This window comes from Carlito syrichta, unplaced genomic scaffold (assembly GCF_000164805.1).
Source record: "Carlito syrichta isolate Samal-C Ts95f unplaced genomic scaffold, Tarsius_syrichta-2.0.1 Scaffold305170, whole genome shotgun sequence".
Lineage (NCBI taxonomy): Eukaryota > Metazoa > Chordata > Mammalia > Primates > Tarsiidae > Carlito > Carlito syrichta.
The window spans coordinates 493,087-509,754 of NW_007249266.1; the positions used below are offsets into that span (position 1 = coordinate 493,087).

General features: G+C 37.6%; 1 protein-coding gene across 4 annotated transcripts in view; it reads left to right on the forward strand.

The window, feature by feature from the left end:
* The window catches only part of GOLGA4 (golgin A4), a 117,547-nt gene that overhangs the window by 18,982 nt on the left and 81,897 nt on the right, over positions 1–16,668 (forward strand). For 2 of the 4 annotated variants that reach the window (XM_021714041.1, XM_008061267.2), the window contains exon 3: positions 7,145–7,210. The exons of 1 other annotated variant lie outside the window; for it this stretch is intronic. In XM_021714041.1, coding sequence (XP_021569716.1) covers positions 7,145–7,210 — 66 coding nt within the window. Of the gene's footprint in view, positions 1–2,347; positions 2,447–7,144; positions 7,211–16,668 lie in introns of all 4 variants that reach the window. One more of the 4 variants, XM_021714040.1, reaches the window with a different exon arrangement.

The following is a 16,668-nucleotide window of genomic DNA, read 5'->3' on the forward strand; positions in this document are numbered from 1 at the left end:
CTTTTGATGGACAGCATGGTTGGTTCCAGGTTCTTGCTATTGTGAACAATGCTGCGATAAACATTCGTGTGCAGGTATCTTTTTGATAGAGTGATTTGAGTTCTTCAGGGTATATTCCCAGTAGGGGGATTGCAGGGTCATATGGGAGGTTGATATTTAGAGCTTTTAGGAATCGCCACACTGCTTTCCACAGAGGTTGCACTAGTTTACACTCCCACCAACAGTGTAGAAGTGTTCCTTTTTTGCCACACCCTCTCCAGCAACTGCTGTTTTTTGAGTTATTGATAATGGCCATTCTGACTGGAGTTAGGTGGTATCTCAGTGTGGTTTTGATTTGCATCTCCCTGATGATTAGTGAGTTTGAACATTTCTTCATGTGTCTGTTGGCTGCTCAGATGTCTTCCTTTGTGAAGTGTCTGTTCATATCTTTTGCCCATTTTATAATGGGGTTGTTTGTTTTTTTCTTTTCAGCACGTTTGAGTTCCTTGTAGATCCAAGATGTTAAGCCTTTGTCAGACCTGGAGTTGGTAAATACTTTTTCCCAGTCTGTAGGCTGTCTCCCTGCTCTCTTGATGGTTTCTTTGGCTTTGCAGAAGCTTGTCAGTTTAATGAGGTCCCATTTGTCTATCTTATCTCTTATGGCCTGTAGGTTTTGGGTTTTGTTCAGGAATTGGATGCCAGTTCCAATAAAGTTTTTATTTTGAAATAACTATTGATTCATCAGAGGCTCTAAAAATTTGGGGGCTGGAAGCTCTGTATACTTTCACCCTTCTCCCTTCAATGATAACATCTTGTATAACTGTAGTATACTCTCCACATACGGAAATTGACTGGTAAACTTTGTGACTTCCACAGAGCTTATTCAGATCTTACCGGTTTTACGTGTACTCATCCTCTGTGTGTGTGTGTGTGTGTGTGTGTGTGTGTGTGTGTTTGTGTGCATAGTTCTATGCAATTTTATTACAAGTGTAGATTTATGTAACCTCTCTCATCCACAGATTTGTTTTAATTATAATTTCATGTACATCTAATTCATGATTGTTAGCATTTTGGTGTATAGTGTACAGTTTCTGAAAGAAAACTAAAGCATAGACGAGAATATATACCAGAAGGACTAGTGTAGTAGCATTTGTCTTTAAAACTTATACATTTCTGTTTCAAAAGTTTCTTCTGTATATATTTTGGGCAAAAAAAGTTATATATAAGTACAAGTAAATGACTAAAGTTTTTTGTGTTTATCTTCTTCATACATTTTCATGCTATCTTTTAAAAATATATAAAAATGAATGGCTCAATATTTATGAAAGTTATTCTAAGTCTTTATGTACTTTACCATGCATTTTTTAAAACCCACTTTACTGAGGTATGATTGAAATGTAAAAAGCTGTACATATTTAATGTATACAACTTGAGGAGTTTGATGATAAGCATACACCTGTGATACCATCACCACCATCAAGGCCATAAACATATTTATCACCTTTCAAAGTTTCCTTCCAACCCCATTATTATTATTATTGGTGGTAAGAACACTTTATGTAAGTTCTAGCCTGGAAAATTTATCCTAGAAAATTTTCTAGAAAATTTTAATATAAAATTGTTAGCTGTTGTCACTGTGCTGTGTAGATCTCTAGAACTTTTTTTTTCTTTTTTGAGTTGGAGTCTCACTCCGTGGCCCAGGCTGGAGTGCAGTGGCACGCACGCTCATGACCACCCCAGCGTTGACCTGCCGGGCTCCAGTGATCCTTCCATCTCGACCTTCTAAGTAACCAGAGCTACAGGTGTACCCTATCACACCTGGCTAATTTTTGATTTATTGTAGAGACGAGTTCTCGTCAAGTTTCCTGGGCTGTTCTTGAACCTACAGGCTCAGGCAGTCCACTCACCTCAGCCTCCCAAAGTACTAGGATTATAGACTGACTGAACCTGGCCTTCAGAACTTATTTATCTTGCATATCTGAAACTTTGTCCCTCATGTATTATTTTTATTTTTTGTATAATTTTATAATTTTTATACCAAATCACCAGCCATGCTGTGTGCCATTGTTCCTGTCGCATATATCATCTGTATGCCAATAAGGAAGTTGTTTATAACTTGGACTTTGAGATCCTGAACTGATCAACTCATCTTCTTTCCTGGCCTTTCCCTGCAACTTACTATTTCTGTGGGTGGGATGATGGTGATGGTGATGGAGGTCGTGGTGGTGGTGTGGTGGAGGTGGTGATGGTGGTGGTTATAGTGTGATGCATGCTGTGTGGTGAGAACGCTTTGCGACATGCCATTATGATTTGTATTTCATCATTTGTTTTATTTTTGTACCTCTGCTTATTACACTGAATGAGACAGCTGCTAGCCGGGATGATAGCAGAGCCTGCTTTTCTCTCTGAGTATACTATTTTTGCTTTGGATTCCTCCAAACAGCCTAAAACACAGAGTGACAGTGTGGTGAGTCTTTCCACCGCTTTCTGCATTCCCTTTGTGGGGAAGCAAAGTAATTTGGCAAATGTAGAAGCAAATCTCACCTTGCTTGTCACTTACCATCTCTCAAAGCATCTTCAGTGTCCTGTTGCTAACCCTGCTCTAAGAAAACCAGAGAGTAAATTGCTGAATTCTGATAGCTGGTGTGCTTCCTGGTAGCTTTTTAACAGCAAGAAGAATAACACCGTTTTCACTAATGCAGTAAAGGCTACATTCACTTAGTCTAAACTTAAGTTTTCTCTCTAGGGAGTGTTTGCTCATTAACTGAAAAAAGGGTATGCGATACTAGATAACTCAGTCTACTATTGGTAGGAAGCCAAATACTATTGGTATTTTGAGATGTGGCTCACATTTTTAGGGGAGAAATTTATTTTTATGTAAATCTATAATGAAACAGCATTGAATAGTTAGGTGGATTTTCCGGTAACAAATAATTGCATCTTATTTTGCAGCTACTAATTTTCTGTATATTAAACATCTGAGAGGAAATAATTGTCTCATTTTTTTTTCAACTGACTGAAATCACAGTTTTGAATCTTATAGATAATTTCATTTTGAGAAAAATGGACATTTTCCTATTTAAATGATCTGGTAAGTTCATAATTTAGCAAATTAAAATTTAGAGATGTTTGCCCAGTGAGGATAGCTTTTGGTGGTAGATTGAACACTGATCTGGGACTGAGGTTTTTCTAAACAATAAGAATTGCTTTAACTTATTAGGTAGCTGGTGATGAGAGTAGAACATTTCTGTACTTAAACCATGTAGCCAGTAAAGATTTGGTATACATATGGCCAGTAGCAATCTTAAATTACATTCTAAACTTGGTTTTAAAAAAGAAAGCAGCTAGGGTGAAAATGAGATTTCTAGTGGTGCCTTAGCTTGGGTCTCAGGAAAAAGTGGTGTCTCCTTTGCTCTGGCTACAAGTAATACCACATCGTTTTGAAAACTTATTTGGGAGAGAGTCAGGAATCCCAGTTTGATATACAATATTTACTTTAAAAGCACAAAGTGATAATTGCTTTATACTTCATATAGTAGTAACAGAGACTGGTTTTTTTTTTAATTTTTATTTTTAAAATTTTATTTTTTATTTTTAGAGATGAGGTCTCGCCAAGTTGCCCAGGTTAGTCTCGAGCCCACAGTCTCAGGCAATCCTCTCATCTCGGCTCCCAAAGTGCTGGGATTATTGGCGTGAACCACCATGCCCGGCCTAAGAAACTGTTTTTTAAAAAAGCTTTTCCTAGGCCCACTTCCATAAGTTCATAAAAGTCATTTGTATCGAGTACTTACTCGGTTGTTGAAAATGTTATTACCATAAAACTGGAGGATTTAGAACTTTTAAATTTTAATTTAAAGAGACAGGGTCTCTCAGTGTTGCCCTGGCTAGAGTCAAGTTTCTGGGCTTGAGGGATCATCCCTTCTCAGTATCCCAAGTAGCTGGGACTACAGGCATATGTGCCACAACACCTGGCTGTACAACTATTTAAAAGTAATTTAAGTAGACTAAAAGTCTTCTCTAATCTGATTTAAATTTTATATTTGTTTAAATAAAAAACTTATTTCTTCCCATGAAATAAAGGAAAACCATAGCATAACCCATATCAGAATAAAAATTTAGTGAGGGACTAATTCCATGCCTCTCTTTACCCTAAATTCTAAAAATTGCTATATCCTTTCTTAGTGCTTAGAAGTCAATAAAGTGATTGTTGAAAGATGGAAAAAAATGTAACTGAAGACAAATCTGGCAGGGAGCCTATGTGTGCTTTTAAGTTAAATACTCTACTCTTTAAAAGGGGTTTCCTGGTTATCTAGGAATTTCCCCGATAGACAGTATTGGTGACTTTTGAGTATTGACATGTACTGAGCTAGTTCTTGAGGCATCTGTCAGGGAGAAAACCTTCAGAAGTCTTACTCTGAAGGAAGAGACTGCATAAGGATTTAGTAAGCATTGTCCTGGGGACCAGGATGAAAACGCAGGGTCCTGTCTCTGAGAGTTTATAGTTTACTATGGAGATAAATATGTCAGTGTGCACTTACAATATGAAGGAATTGAGGCTTCATAGAAGAAAATACAGGTATAGGGAAGCCACAGGAAACTTCACATATGAAGCTTCAAAAAATTTGAAAATTGAAAGATGAATAAGAGTTTGCCTGGCAGAAATGGAGAGGGCATTACAGGTAGTGACAGAATCTCTAATTTTACTTTTAGAGATTTCTACTGTAAATTTACGGGTAACTTAGGCCAGCACTTTAGTTAGCTGTCCTACATTTATTTAGATATATAGTATAATATCTAAATTGAAATATATATATGGAGAGGGGATGTTTTAAAATGTTGTTCTGTGTGCTTGAAAGTTGATATTTCAAACAACTGTAGAGTAGTTTTTTGGTATGGACCCCCATCATGTGTCAAGTCATTTACTAAAAACAGAATGTGGCCTCTTTTGCCACTCTTCTTCTTACCCTAAATATTTTATGGAGTCCTTTCATTTCCTTTCTCCATAATTTATCTATTTTCAAAATACTGCCTGGCCAAGAAAATTATTGTTCTCTGTAAAGTATATTTTGTATTTTATAGTGTGTCCTATAATATATGTTTAGAGCTAGAAAGCATTCATTGTGATGTTACACAAGTAGATACCATGTATACTGCTTACAATTCTTTGAAATGACAGAGTACAAGAAAAGTTAATTCCTAAATTCTCTCAAGCTTTCTTCCCTATGTAACTTTAAGGAAATGTCTTGGGCTGATACAATTTGGTAACTTTTTTTTTTTCTTTTGAGTTGGAGTCTCACTCTGTACCCAGGCTAGAGTGCAGTGGCACACTCATGGCTACTGCAGCCTTGACCTGCTGGGCTCCGGCCTCAGCTTTCCAGGTAGCTGGAACTACAGGCACAAGCCACCATGCCTGACTAATTTTTTGATTTATTGTAGAGATGACATCTTGCCATGTTGCCCCGGCTGCTCTCAAATTCCTGAATCAGGCAATCCTCTCACCTCTGCCTCCCAAAGTGCTGGGATTACAGGGGTGAGCCACCGTGCCCAACTGGTAACTTTTAATTTATATTTATTTATTTATTTTTTAGAGTCAGGTCTTGCTCTGTTGCCCAGGCTTTAGGGCTGTGACATGACTACGACTCATTACGGCCTCCACCTCCTGGGTTCAGACGATCCTTTCAGCTCAGGCTAGCTGGGACTAAAGGGGCATACCACCATGTCCAGCTAATTTTTTTGAGAGACAAGGTCTCACTATGTTGCCTAGGCTGATCTCAAACTCCTGGGCTCAAGCAGTTCTGTCTTGGCCTCCCAAAGTGCTAGGATTGCAGATATGAGCCACTGTGCACTGATCTGGTTACTTTTTTCTTTAGAGGGAACAAAGGGTACTTAAATTTTGTTTTTATTAGGGACAAATGAAAACATATTTCAAAAGTGGAAATAGTAGTAGTAGTGGTGTAGGGTTCCCCCTGCCCCCATATCCATTACCCAGTGTCAGCAATTAAAAACTCATGACTGTTTTATTTTAACTAGTAGCACCCTAGCCCCCACATCACTACCATCCCCCTACACTTGCATCTCTCCCAGCCTCTCCCTCCATTCCCACTAGGTATTTGAAACAAATTTCAGAAATCCTGTTCCATTTGTAAATATTCTAGTAGGTATCTCTAAAAGATAAAGACTAAAAAAATTATATTTATCACATCTAAAAATGAATAATTTCTTACTATCAAATACCTAACCAGTATTCAAAACTTTGAAAACACCTTTGCAAAGCTGGGTGCTGTTTTCAGATATACTGAAGTATAAATTAGGTCAGATATTTGACCTTTTCTTGGTCAGCTATAGAGGCTGGGGGAAATGCTTTGTAGTAACTACCAAGGTACTGAAACATAGTGGCTAGTATTTGGTGGAATGCTTTTGTTTAAAACATGGAAATGATTTTATCATGATCTATTTCTATAGCTCTAACTAATTTTAGTTAGACACTTAGTGTATTATAAATGCAATATAGAATTTTGAATCGCAGTGAATCTCATACATTATTACAAAATCTATGCCAGTAGAATGTAACCAGTGAAATGTTGCTTAACTTGGTTTGTCATACCAACAGAACAAAACAAAAATCTTTCACATGTGGAAGAAGAGATTTTCAGTTAGAAGTTTTTCTGAGAATTGTCACAATTTCATTTAGATTGCTGGCTCCAAATGAATGAGGGATTTCCATTTCTTGTTATCAAGATATTTTTCAGAGCTTAGCCCAAATAGTTTTAATTTGAATATTATTGTAGGGAAAAGTTGACATTACTTATTTTTCTGGATGGTTTCCTATTTGGATAAGATTTGCTAATTGGTTCCCCGATGTTGATTTTTTTTCACGGGGGATAACCGGACATAATGGGAAGAGGTAGTTTGAAATAAATTTTGCTACATACTAATCTTTGCTATTTAATTTAATATATTATAGCAAAATGAATTTTCTAAAATACTTACCATACTCATACTACAATAGTTTTGCCTTGCATGAAAACATTCTAATAAATGAACAATTACTAATTTTGTTTAATAGATAAATTTATCTAACAGGTCTTGGTACTTGAACTTTGTTCCTAACAGTTTTGGATCTTTAGTTTTTTGTTTCTATATGATGTTTCTTTCTTTTTCTTAGAATGCGTCTATCCAGGCCACGAAATTTCCCGACAGTGTTAACGGAAGTGAACCAACCACACCTCAGGTCTGTTACTGATATTATTTTAGAAGATAACAAGTCATTCAGAGTATTCGTCAGTCTATATTAATTATTAGCATGTGACTTTACATTAAAACAACGATGTCCAGACATTTGATACAATGTGTATGGTAGATACGGGTTTGTTCATGGTTTCTTGGAAAAAGTTTTAAATGAAAGCAAGATTTTATTATTTTTCATTTTAAAGTTTAATGACAGAAGCCATCCATGGTGACTTATGCCTGCAGTCCCAGCACTTTGGGAGGCTGAGGCGGGAGGATCACTTAAGGCCAGTAGTTTGAGACCAGCCTGTCTCTACAAACAAATAGAAAAGTTACCAGGCATGGTGGCCTGAGCCTGAAGCTCTAGGCACTTGGAAGGCTGAAATGTAAGGATTACTTGAGCCCAGGAGGTTGAGCCTGCTGTGAGCTGTGATCATGCCACTGCACTCCAGCCTAAGCAACAGAGTGCAAAAAACAAATAAACCAAAAAAAAAAAAAAAAAAAAAAAAAAAGAGAGAGAGAGAGAGAGACAGAGAGAAAGAGAAAATAAAACAATGATAGTGAAGTGAACACTTTTTGAAAAAAATTTAATCCAAGTTACAGTTGTAAAAGATTATGGAGGTGGCCATATTGAGAGACATATTTAGTTATGTAATCTGAAAGGGGAATATGAAGGAATAACAACACACTTTTAAGATTTGCTCTAATGCAGAGTATTTTACTAGTAGAGAATTTAGGTTATCCTTGATGCAAAAACATTATTTGAAAAGGGGCTGAAGTGACAGTTTTTGACTCCTTCCAAAAATGAAAGAAAAAAACCCTAATGATAGCAGGGTCTGAGATGAACATTTGGTTACTTTGGTTTTAGTGATGACTCTTACTGTTGTCCTGGCTATTCTCAGTAGTCTCTAACATAGAACAGTAACATTTCTAATTCTGTGAACCCAGGCTATGAATCTAGACAGTTGGATTGATGAGCTCAATGATTTGTGAACTAAATTACATCGAGAAAACATTCTGAAGTATTGTCTAGCAGATGTTTAAGTTATAGGTCCTGAACTCCATTGGATGGGTGACTTTTGAGCTTAGATTGTCATAACTTTCAGTTGGGTTGTTCAGGTTCTAGGAACAGCCCAAGTTCTGTATCTGTTAACTCTGTTCTTGAGCAACCTCTCCAATTAATCCTAAGTCCTCAACAAATACATTATTTTCTGTAAGTGTCATGAGGTAGGCATCATTTAAAAAAGGATTACTTACTGTTCTTATTTAAGAAGGCAAAAAGTATATATGTATTTCAGAAAAAAATTCTGTTCAAAAGTTACTTTTAAAATGTTGTTTAATGCAGTTTATTATATTCAACTAATCAAATTCATTCATCTCCAAAGGAATGCAAATAACTAATATTTTACCCCAACAGACTTAGAAAAACTTAGATATTTGAAAATAACTGGTATATGCCACCTCATAATAGAAATAAATACATTTTGGAAAACACTTGGTATATTTGAGCGTTCCTCTTTATTTGATAAGCTCTAAAATAGTTTCATTGAATCATAGTTTTAGTATTTAGAAATTTAGGAGGAATCTAGGAATTAGTATTATCTTTACTGTATAGATGAGAAATAAGACATGAAATCTTAAGCTGTTTTCCCAAGGATCATTGGCTAGTTATTAACAGTATTGTGGAATTGTCATAGGTAGACACAAAACATCCTCTGTCTATCTGCAATTTTTTGGCATATATTAAATCATTTGACTTTATATGCTATTAAAATGAGAACTGCATCTTATTAAATTGAATAGAGCAAAATATAGGGATCTAAATGACCTATTGCACATACTATTATATATATTTTAATTATGAGGAAAAAACCCTGTTTTGAAAAATAGATTTTTAAATGTAAGATTAATTCAGTATTGCACTTGCATTTTGAATTTTTTGTTACTGTGATTTGAATACTCCTTTTAATTTTATTTTTAAGTTTATTATGAAAAATTTAAACATACAGAAAAGTTAAAGAACTTTACAGTGACACTTGTATACCCACCACCTAGATTCTACCATTGATACTGTACTTGCTTACATCTTTCCATTTATTTATCTTACATTTATTTATCTTACATCTTTCCATTTATTCATCCCTCTATCTGTCCCTCAATCCATCTGACTCTTTTGATGCATTTCAAAGTTGCAAGCAACAGTCCACTTCCCCCTAATATTTTAGGCTGTATATCATTAAGTAGAATTCAATATATGTATTTTCTTTTTGAGGTAAAATTTATAAACAATGAAATATACAAATTTTAAGTGTACCCTGAGTTTTGATAAATATATGTGCCAAACCCTATATAGCAAACTCATACAGAGAGTATAGAATATGATCAGCAGCACTCCAGAATGTTCCCTCATGGCCCTCCACCCCAGAGGCAACCTCTGTTATTTTTTCTACCTTTTTTTTTTGGAGTTGGAGTCTCACTCTGTCGCCCAGACTGGAGTGCAGTGGCCGCTCCCGGCCACCGCAGCCTCGACCTGCTGGGCTCCGGCAATCCTTCCGCCTCAGCCTTCCAAGTAGCCGGAATTACAGGCATGCGCTACCATGCCCAGCTGATTTTTTTATTTATTGTAGAGATGAGGTCTCGCTGCCCAGGTGGGTCTCGAACCCATGGGCTCAGGCAATCCACTCACCTCAGCCTCCCAAAGGCGCGGGATTACAGGCTGAGCCACCGAGCCCGGCTTTTTTTTACCTTTTAAAAATGTTTTTTTTTTTTTTTTTTTGAGTCAAGGTCTCACTTTGTTGCCCAGGCTAGAGTGCAGTGGCATGCTCACAGCTTACCACAGCCTCTACCTTCTGGGCTCAGGTGGTCCTTCCACCTCAGCCTCTTGAGTACCTGGGATTATAGGTGTGTGCCACCATGCCTGGCTAGTTTTTTTATTTTTGTAGAGGTGAGCTCTCAAGGCTGATTGCAAGTTCCGGGTCTCAAGTAGTCTTCCTGTCTCAGCCTCCCAAAGTGTTGTAATTACTGGTGTGAGCCACTGTGCCTAGCCAGTTTTTCCATCTTACTCCAGGTTAGTTTTGCTTGTTGTAGAACTTAATATAAATGGCCTTATATAATGTGTACTCTTGTGAAAGGCTTCTTTCACTCAGCATGTTTTTGAGATTTTATTCATGTTGTTATGGTTTTCAGTAGTTTGTTCCTTTTTATTATTGAATAGTATTCCTTTGAATGAATATTCTGTAGTTTATTTATTCCATTCTTTTTTTTTTTGAGTTGGAGTCTCTGTTGCCGATGCCGAAGTGCAGTGGCACGCTCACTGCCATCCCAGTGATGACCTGCTGGGCTCAGGCGATCCTTCTGCCTCAGCCTTCCAAGCAGCAGGAACTATAGGCGTGTGCTACCACACCTGGCTAATTTTAAAAAATTTTTATTGTAGAGATGTGGCTCAGGCAATCCTCTTACCTCAGCCTCCCAAAATGCTGGGATTACAGGCTTGAGCCTCTGCACCCGACCATCTAGTCTGTTCTTTTGTGGAAGATGTCTTTCATTCATTGTAATGTTTTTGAGATTTCATCCATGTTGTGATTATCTATTGTCTGTTCCTTTTTATTGCCTGGTAGTAGTATTCCTGTAAATGGATATTTTTGGTGGTTTGTCTACATATTCACTTGTTCATGGACATTCGGGCTGTTTCCAGTGTGTGGCTATTTTGAATAAAAACTACTAGGTACACTGTTGTAGAAGTCTTCTTATGGATGTATGTTGTCATTTCTTTCCTTTTCTTTTGAACACTATTGATGATGTACTAATACTTTTTCATGATTTCTAGAATAACATGTATGTATAACATGTTTTGATGCATTATCATTTTGACCAAGCATTGAGTCCTTAAATATTTTCCTTTAGGTCGTTGTTAACATATTTCTAGGTTAAGGTTCAACCGAACAAATGTATGCTAAGTACCTAGCTTGTGGAAAGCACTTTCATAAGCCTACATAGGTAGAGAATACGGATCCTGTTCTAAAAAAAGTGTGAAGTCTTGGGCGAGGATGTATGTGCAGTAGACATGATGAGGGGAGACTTATGTAGTGCTTACAAAGATAAAACACTATTCTAAGTACTTACATTTCTTTTTACTCATTTAATCTTCATAATAATCCTATTAAGGTAGTGCTGTTATTCCATTTTACAGGTGAGAAAATAGACACACAGAGGTCTTAAAGCTAGTAAGTGGTGAAGCTGAAATTCAAATCAGGGAGTTTGGTCAGAGTCTGCGTTTTAACTTATTGATTCTGTGGTTATATTCTGAGGGTATAAACAACTAAGAGAGTTGTTATATCAGCATCTAAATAACTATTGGTGAGGTAAGACAGCAGTTAAGTGCACTAGTGGTCGTCCTGGTAAAGTACTTAGGCCATAAAAAAGAATGGTCATTTCTGATCGATGAGAGCTCAGGTTTTCTGGAAGAGCTGAAATTTGAGCTGGGTTTTGAAGGATGTCTGGATTTCCATTTGCAGGGAAAGTATGAGCAAAGAAGTATAGAAGCATATCGCAGTGCTTTTGCTCAAGGAACAGGAAGTTGCCTGTTGTGACTTAAGCTTTTGGTGCATTACAGGGAAATTAATGTTGGGAAGTAGAAATGTTGAGTTTAAGCAAAGGATTTTGAACTTTATATTAAATGGGAGTCCCTGTAATATTTTTAAGAATTGTAATAAGACAATCTGAATTATGTTTTAGAAAGACTGTCCTGATGACAGTGTGATGGGGCACACTGGTGGGTAAAAGATTTGAGGCAAGAAACAGAAGGTTGCTGCAGATACCTAGCTGATAGTGGATACAGTTCTGAATAAGAGCAGTGTTGGAGGAGTTAAAAACATGGGAAAATTGAGAGAAAAGAAGGAGTTAAAGATAACTGATGTATTCACTTATTTTTACTTATATATTTTCCCTTTTCTTAACCTCCATCATTTTTTTTTTTTTTTTTGAGTTGGAGTCTCACTTTGTCGCCCAGACTGGAGTGTAGTGACCGCTCCCGGCCACCGCAGCCTCGACCTGCTGGGCTCCGGCGATCCTTCCGCCTCAGCCTTCCAAGTAGCTGGAACTACAGGCGCGCGCTACCACGCCTGGCTAATTTTTTGATTTATTGTAGAGATGTGGTCTCGCCAAGTTGCCCAGGTGGGTCTTGAACCCACAGGCTCAGGCAGTCCACTCATCTCATCCTCACAAGGCGCAGGATTACAGGCTGAGCCACTGAGCCCGGCGAGTTATTTATTTATTTATTTATTTAAATGAGTTCCAAATCAGTCAGAGAACATATCTGGTACCAGAAACCTGACAGTAGTGGGCACAATGGGAGTTCGGTTTTTGCATATCAGAAGACCTGAAAATAACAATAAACGGAAGGACCTTCTCCCCTTAGCTTCTCATGTCCCTGCTCCCCTTACCTTCCCCATCCTTAGCCCTTGCCTTTCACCCTTACTAATACAAGGTGGCCTCCAGGACTTGTATTTCCATTCTGAATAGGAGAAAAGACAAGGACAAAAGGCATATTCCTTTCATCAGGAAAACAGCAAAAGATTCCATCCTAAAGATTTTCTCTTATAGTATATATTATTGGCCAAACTTGTCATATGACCCACTATTTGCTGAAGAGTCTGGGAAAAGCTAACTAAAACAACATCTTTTTAACCAGTATCCAACACCTAGGAAGCAAAAATTACTAGCACCACAGAAACCCTTGTTATCCCTTATCCCCTCCAGTCCCTCCCCTTTTCCAAAATGGTAACCGCTCTCCTGACTTCTAATACAATAGGTTAATTTTGCCTGTTTTAGAGATGTATGTAAGTAGAATCAAAAGTGGGTACTCTTTTGTGTTTGGCTTCTTTTGCTCAGTACTGTTTGTGAGATTTACTTATATTATTGCTTGTGGTCATAAATAATTAATTTTCATTGCTATGTAGTATTCTGTTGGTGAGCAGACTATAATTTTTAAGTCCATTCTATTATTGATAGGCATCAATAGGAGCTTTGAATCTGAGATTATTTTGAGTAGTGTTGCTATGAACTTTCTCGTTTATGTTTTTTGTTGAACATTTTTACACATTTCTCTTTTTAAAAATTAATTATTTTTAGGAACAGGGTCTCACTCTGTCACCCAGACTTGAGTACAGTGGCACACTCATGGCTTACTGCAGCCTTGACCTCCTGGGCTCAAGTAATCTTCCTGCTTCAGCCTCCTGAGTAACTAGGACTACAGATGTGCGCCATCATGCTCGGCTAATTTAAACATTTTTTTTTTTTGTAGAGATGGGATCTCATTATGTTGCCCAAGCATGGTCTCAAACTCCTGACCTCAAGTGATCTTCCTGTTTCAGCCTTCTAAAGTGCTGGGATTACAGGCATGAGCCATTGCGTCCGGCCACTTTTACCCATTACTGTTGTTATACATTTAGGAGTGAAATCACTGGTTCAAAAAGTGTGCCTGTGTTTGGCTTTAGTAAATACTAACAAATAATTCTTCATAGTGGATTGCTCTATATCTTCATCAACACTTTGTATTTCTATAGTTTTGCCTTGAGCTATTCTGGTGGATGTGGGATGGTATCTTGTGGCTTTAATTTATGTTTGGGAACGTGAATGTTTTTACCTTGGTGTATGGTTACCCTGAACAAAACTGGGGTGTGGTGGAAAGGAAGAAAGGAAGTTTACATATCAGGTGATAGCTAGTATTCATTTAATAATTTATTACTCCTCTCACCTACCTTATGAGGTAAGTGCTATTGTTATCCTGATTTTACATAGGTAGAAACAGAGACACAGATAAGGCTAAGTAACTTGCCGAAAGCCACAGTGCCTGTGCTCTTAACTTTTACAACTAGAAGAGCCTGCCACCTAAGCGTGTAATAACATTCTTATTTGGAAGTTTGTTTTTTGTTTGAATCAGTATTCTTTTTAGTCTCTTTTCTTCGATAATAATACTTGTTAATGTTTATTGAGTGCTTGCCATATTGTAAGTACTTTGTATGTATTAACTCATCAATCCTTGTGACAACCATACAGGGTGGATGGTGTCTCTTCATCTTCATTATTTTTATCATCCCCATTTTATAGAGGGGGAGACAGAACTAAGGAGGTTAAATAACTTGGTCAGGGTCATATAGAACATAGTGGTGGACCAGGATTTGAACTAAGGCAGTCTGACTCCATAGTCCACACTCTGTATTACTCTACTTAGAGGTGATATTCTCAAAGTGGACAAGGAAATTATCACTATCTGCAAATACCTATCTCTGACATTGTTCATTAGCTTCTAGGTGATCCTAAAATACAAACTTTTTTTTTTTTTTGAGTTGGAATCTCACTCTGTTGCCCAGGCTCGAGTACTCAAGGCTACTGCAGCTGCAACCTGCTGGGCTCAGGCGATCTTGCTGCCTCAGCCTCCCAAGTTTCTGGAACTGTAGGTGCATGCCACCACACCTGGCTAATTTTATTTTATTTTTTGGGGGGAGGGTGGTTGGAGCCTCACTCCATTGCTCAAACTGGAGTACAGTGGCATGCTCACAGCCACCCCAGCGTCGACCTGCTGGGCTCTGGAGATCTTCAGTCTTCCAAATGGCCAGAACTACAGGTGCGTTATACCACGCCCAGCTAATTTTTAAAAATTTATTGTAGAGATGAGGCCTTACCATGTTGCCTAGGCTGGTCTCGAAACTGTGGGCTCAAGCAATCCTCTTGCCTCAGTCTCCCAAAGTGCTGGGATTACAGGCTTGAGCCACCATGCACAGCCAATTTTTTGATTTATTGTAGAGGCAAGGTCTTGCCAAATTGCCCAGGCTGGTCTTGAACACCTGGACTCAGGCAATCCTCTCACCTCTGCCTCCCAGTGTACTGGGATTATAGGCATGAGCCACTGCACCTGGCCATACAAACTATTTTTAGTGTTCTTCTGACTTGCTTCACTTATTTGACCTAGGGCAATTTACAAGAATATTGTCTGCTATGAACTGAAAAGCACTTTTTGCATGAGTCAAAAGTGACTGGTAATGAAATATTAGTAAAGTGATTCTTAAAGTTTTTGAGCATGAGGGTCTCCCCTCTCCCTTATGACCTTTTCCTTCTTCCCCCAATTATGAAGGTAACACTTGTACATTATGAAAAAAGCAGAAAGTACATAAAAATATAAAAATGAAAATAAAAGTCACTTAAAATTCTCAGAACCACTGTTAGCTATAGGTGTCTGTCCTTCACAACTTGGTTCTCAGGTTTGTGTAAACATACGTATAACTTTAAAAGTATATGTAATTACTTTAAGTCAAAATGAATTTACAATATGCATGTTGTTTTATAACTTGATTTTTTCCATTTAATAGTGTATCTTGAACTTCTTTCCATATAATTTATTTTTTAATTTATCTTTTTGAAAACATTTTATATTTTTGTATTTTATATTTATATAATTGCCTTGGAGAGTGCTCCCCATATGCTGTAATGCTGTAATTTATATAATTCTCTCAAGTGAGAAACATTTGGCTTGTTTCCAGTTTTTACTATTACAAACAACCTGTGATACATCTGTGTGCACTTGAAGAGTGCAGGGCATGTTTCTCCTCATACTTACCCCTACCTTCCCCAGTACTATTATTAAATCTCTAAAATACATGAATAAAACCATTTTGTTTTGATTTTTGAAATTGTATTTGTAAGAAAATGCTTTGTTTTTCTGTAATTTTTGCCTAAACATGACCTCAGTCTCCCCTGAGTATTTCACTGCTGGCATCTTTGAGATCTTACAGGTGGCCCTGCTGTTGCACTAATGAGAATGAGTTTCTAGGAAACGTGTTAAATACTGACTGCTCTTCCTGAACAAAATAATCCTGCTTATAACAATTGGTTGGAGTTTATTTTTTTTGTTGTTACTTTTCAAATTACTGTGTTGTTATTCAGACTAATTAAGAAAATAGCACTTGCTTATCACTATTTCTTTTTTTTTGAGTTCGAGTCTTACTCTGTCGCCCAGCCTGGAGTGCAGAGGTGCGCTCATGGCCACCACTGCCTCTACCTGCTGGGCTCAGGCGATCCTTCCACCATAGCCTTCCAGGTAGCTGGAACCACGGGCACACACCACCACACCTGGTTGATTTTTTTTTTTTTTTTTTAATTTAATGTAGATGAAGTCTCCCCAAGTTGCCCAGGCTGGTCTCTAACTGGTGGGCTCAGGCAATCCTCTCACCTCAGCCTTCGAAAGTTCTGGGTTTATAGGAGTGAGCCACAATGCCCGGTGCTTATCACTGTTTCTAAAATCAGACTTACTGATCTGTGCAGAGGGACTGTAGCTTAGATCTTTCAACTGTCCTCCATGATTTGTTAATGCTTATTTTTATTCCCAGTAGAGGGAATGGTAAGTAGAACAGAGCTGGATATCACTAGTCAACTCTGCCTCATATTTCCTTTTTGAATAAAATGGGC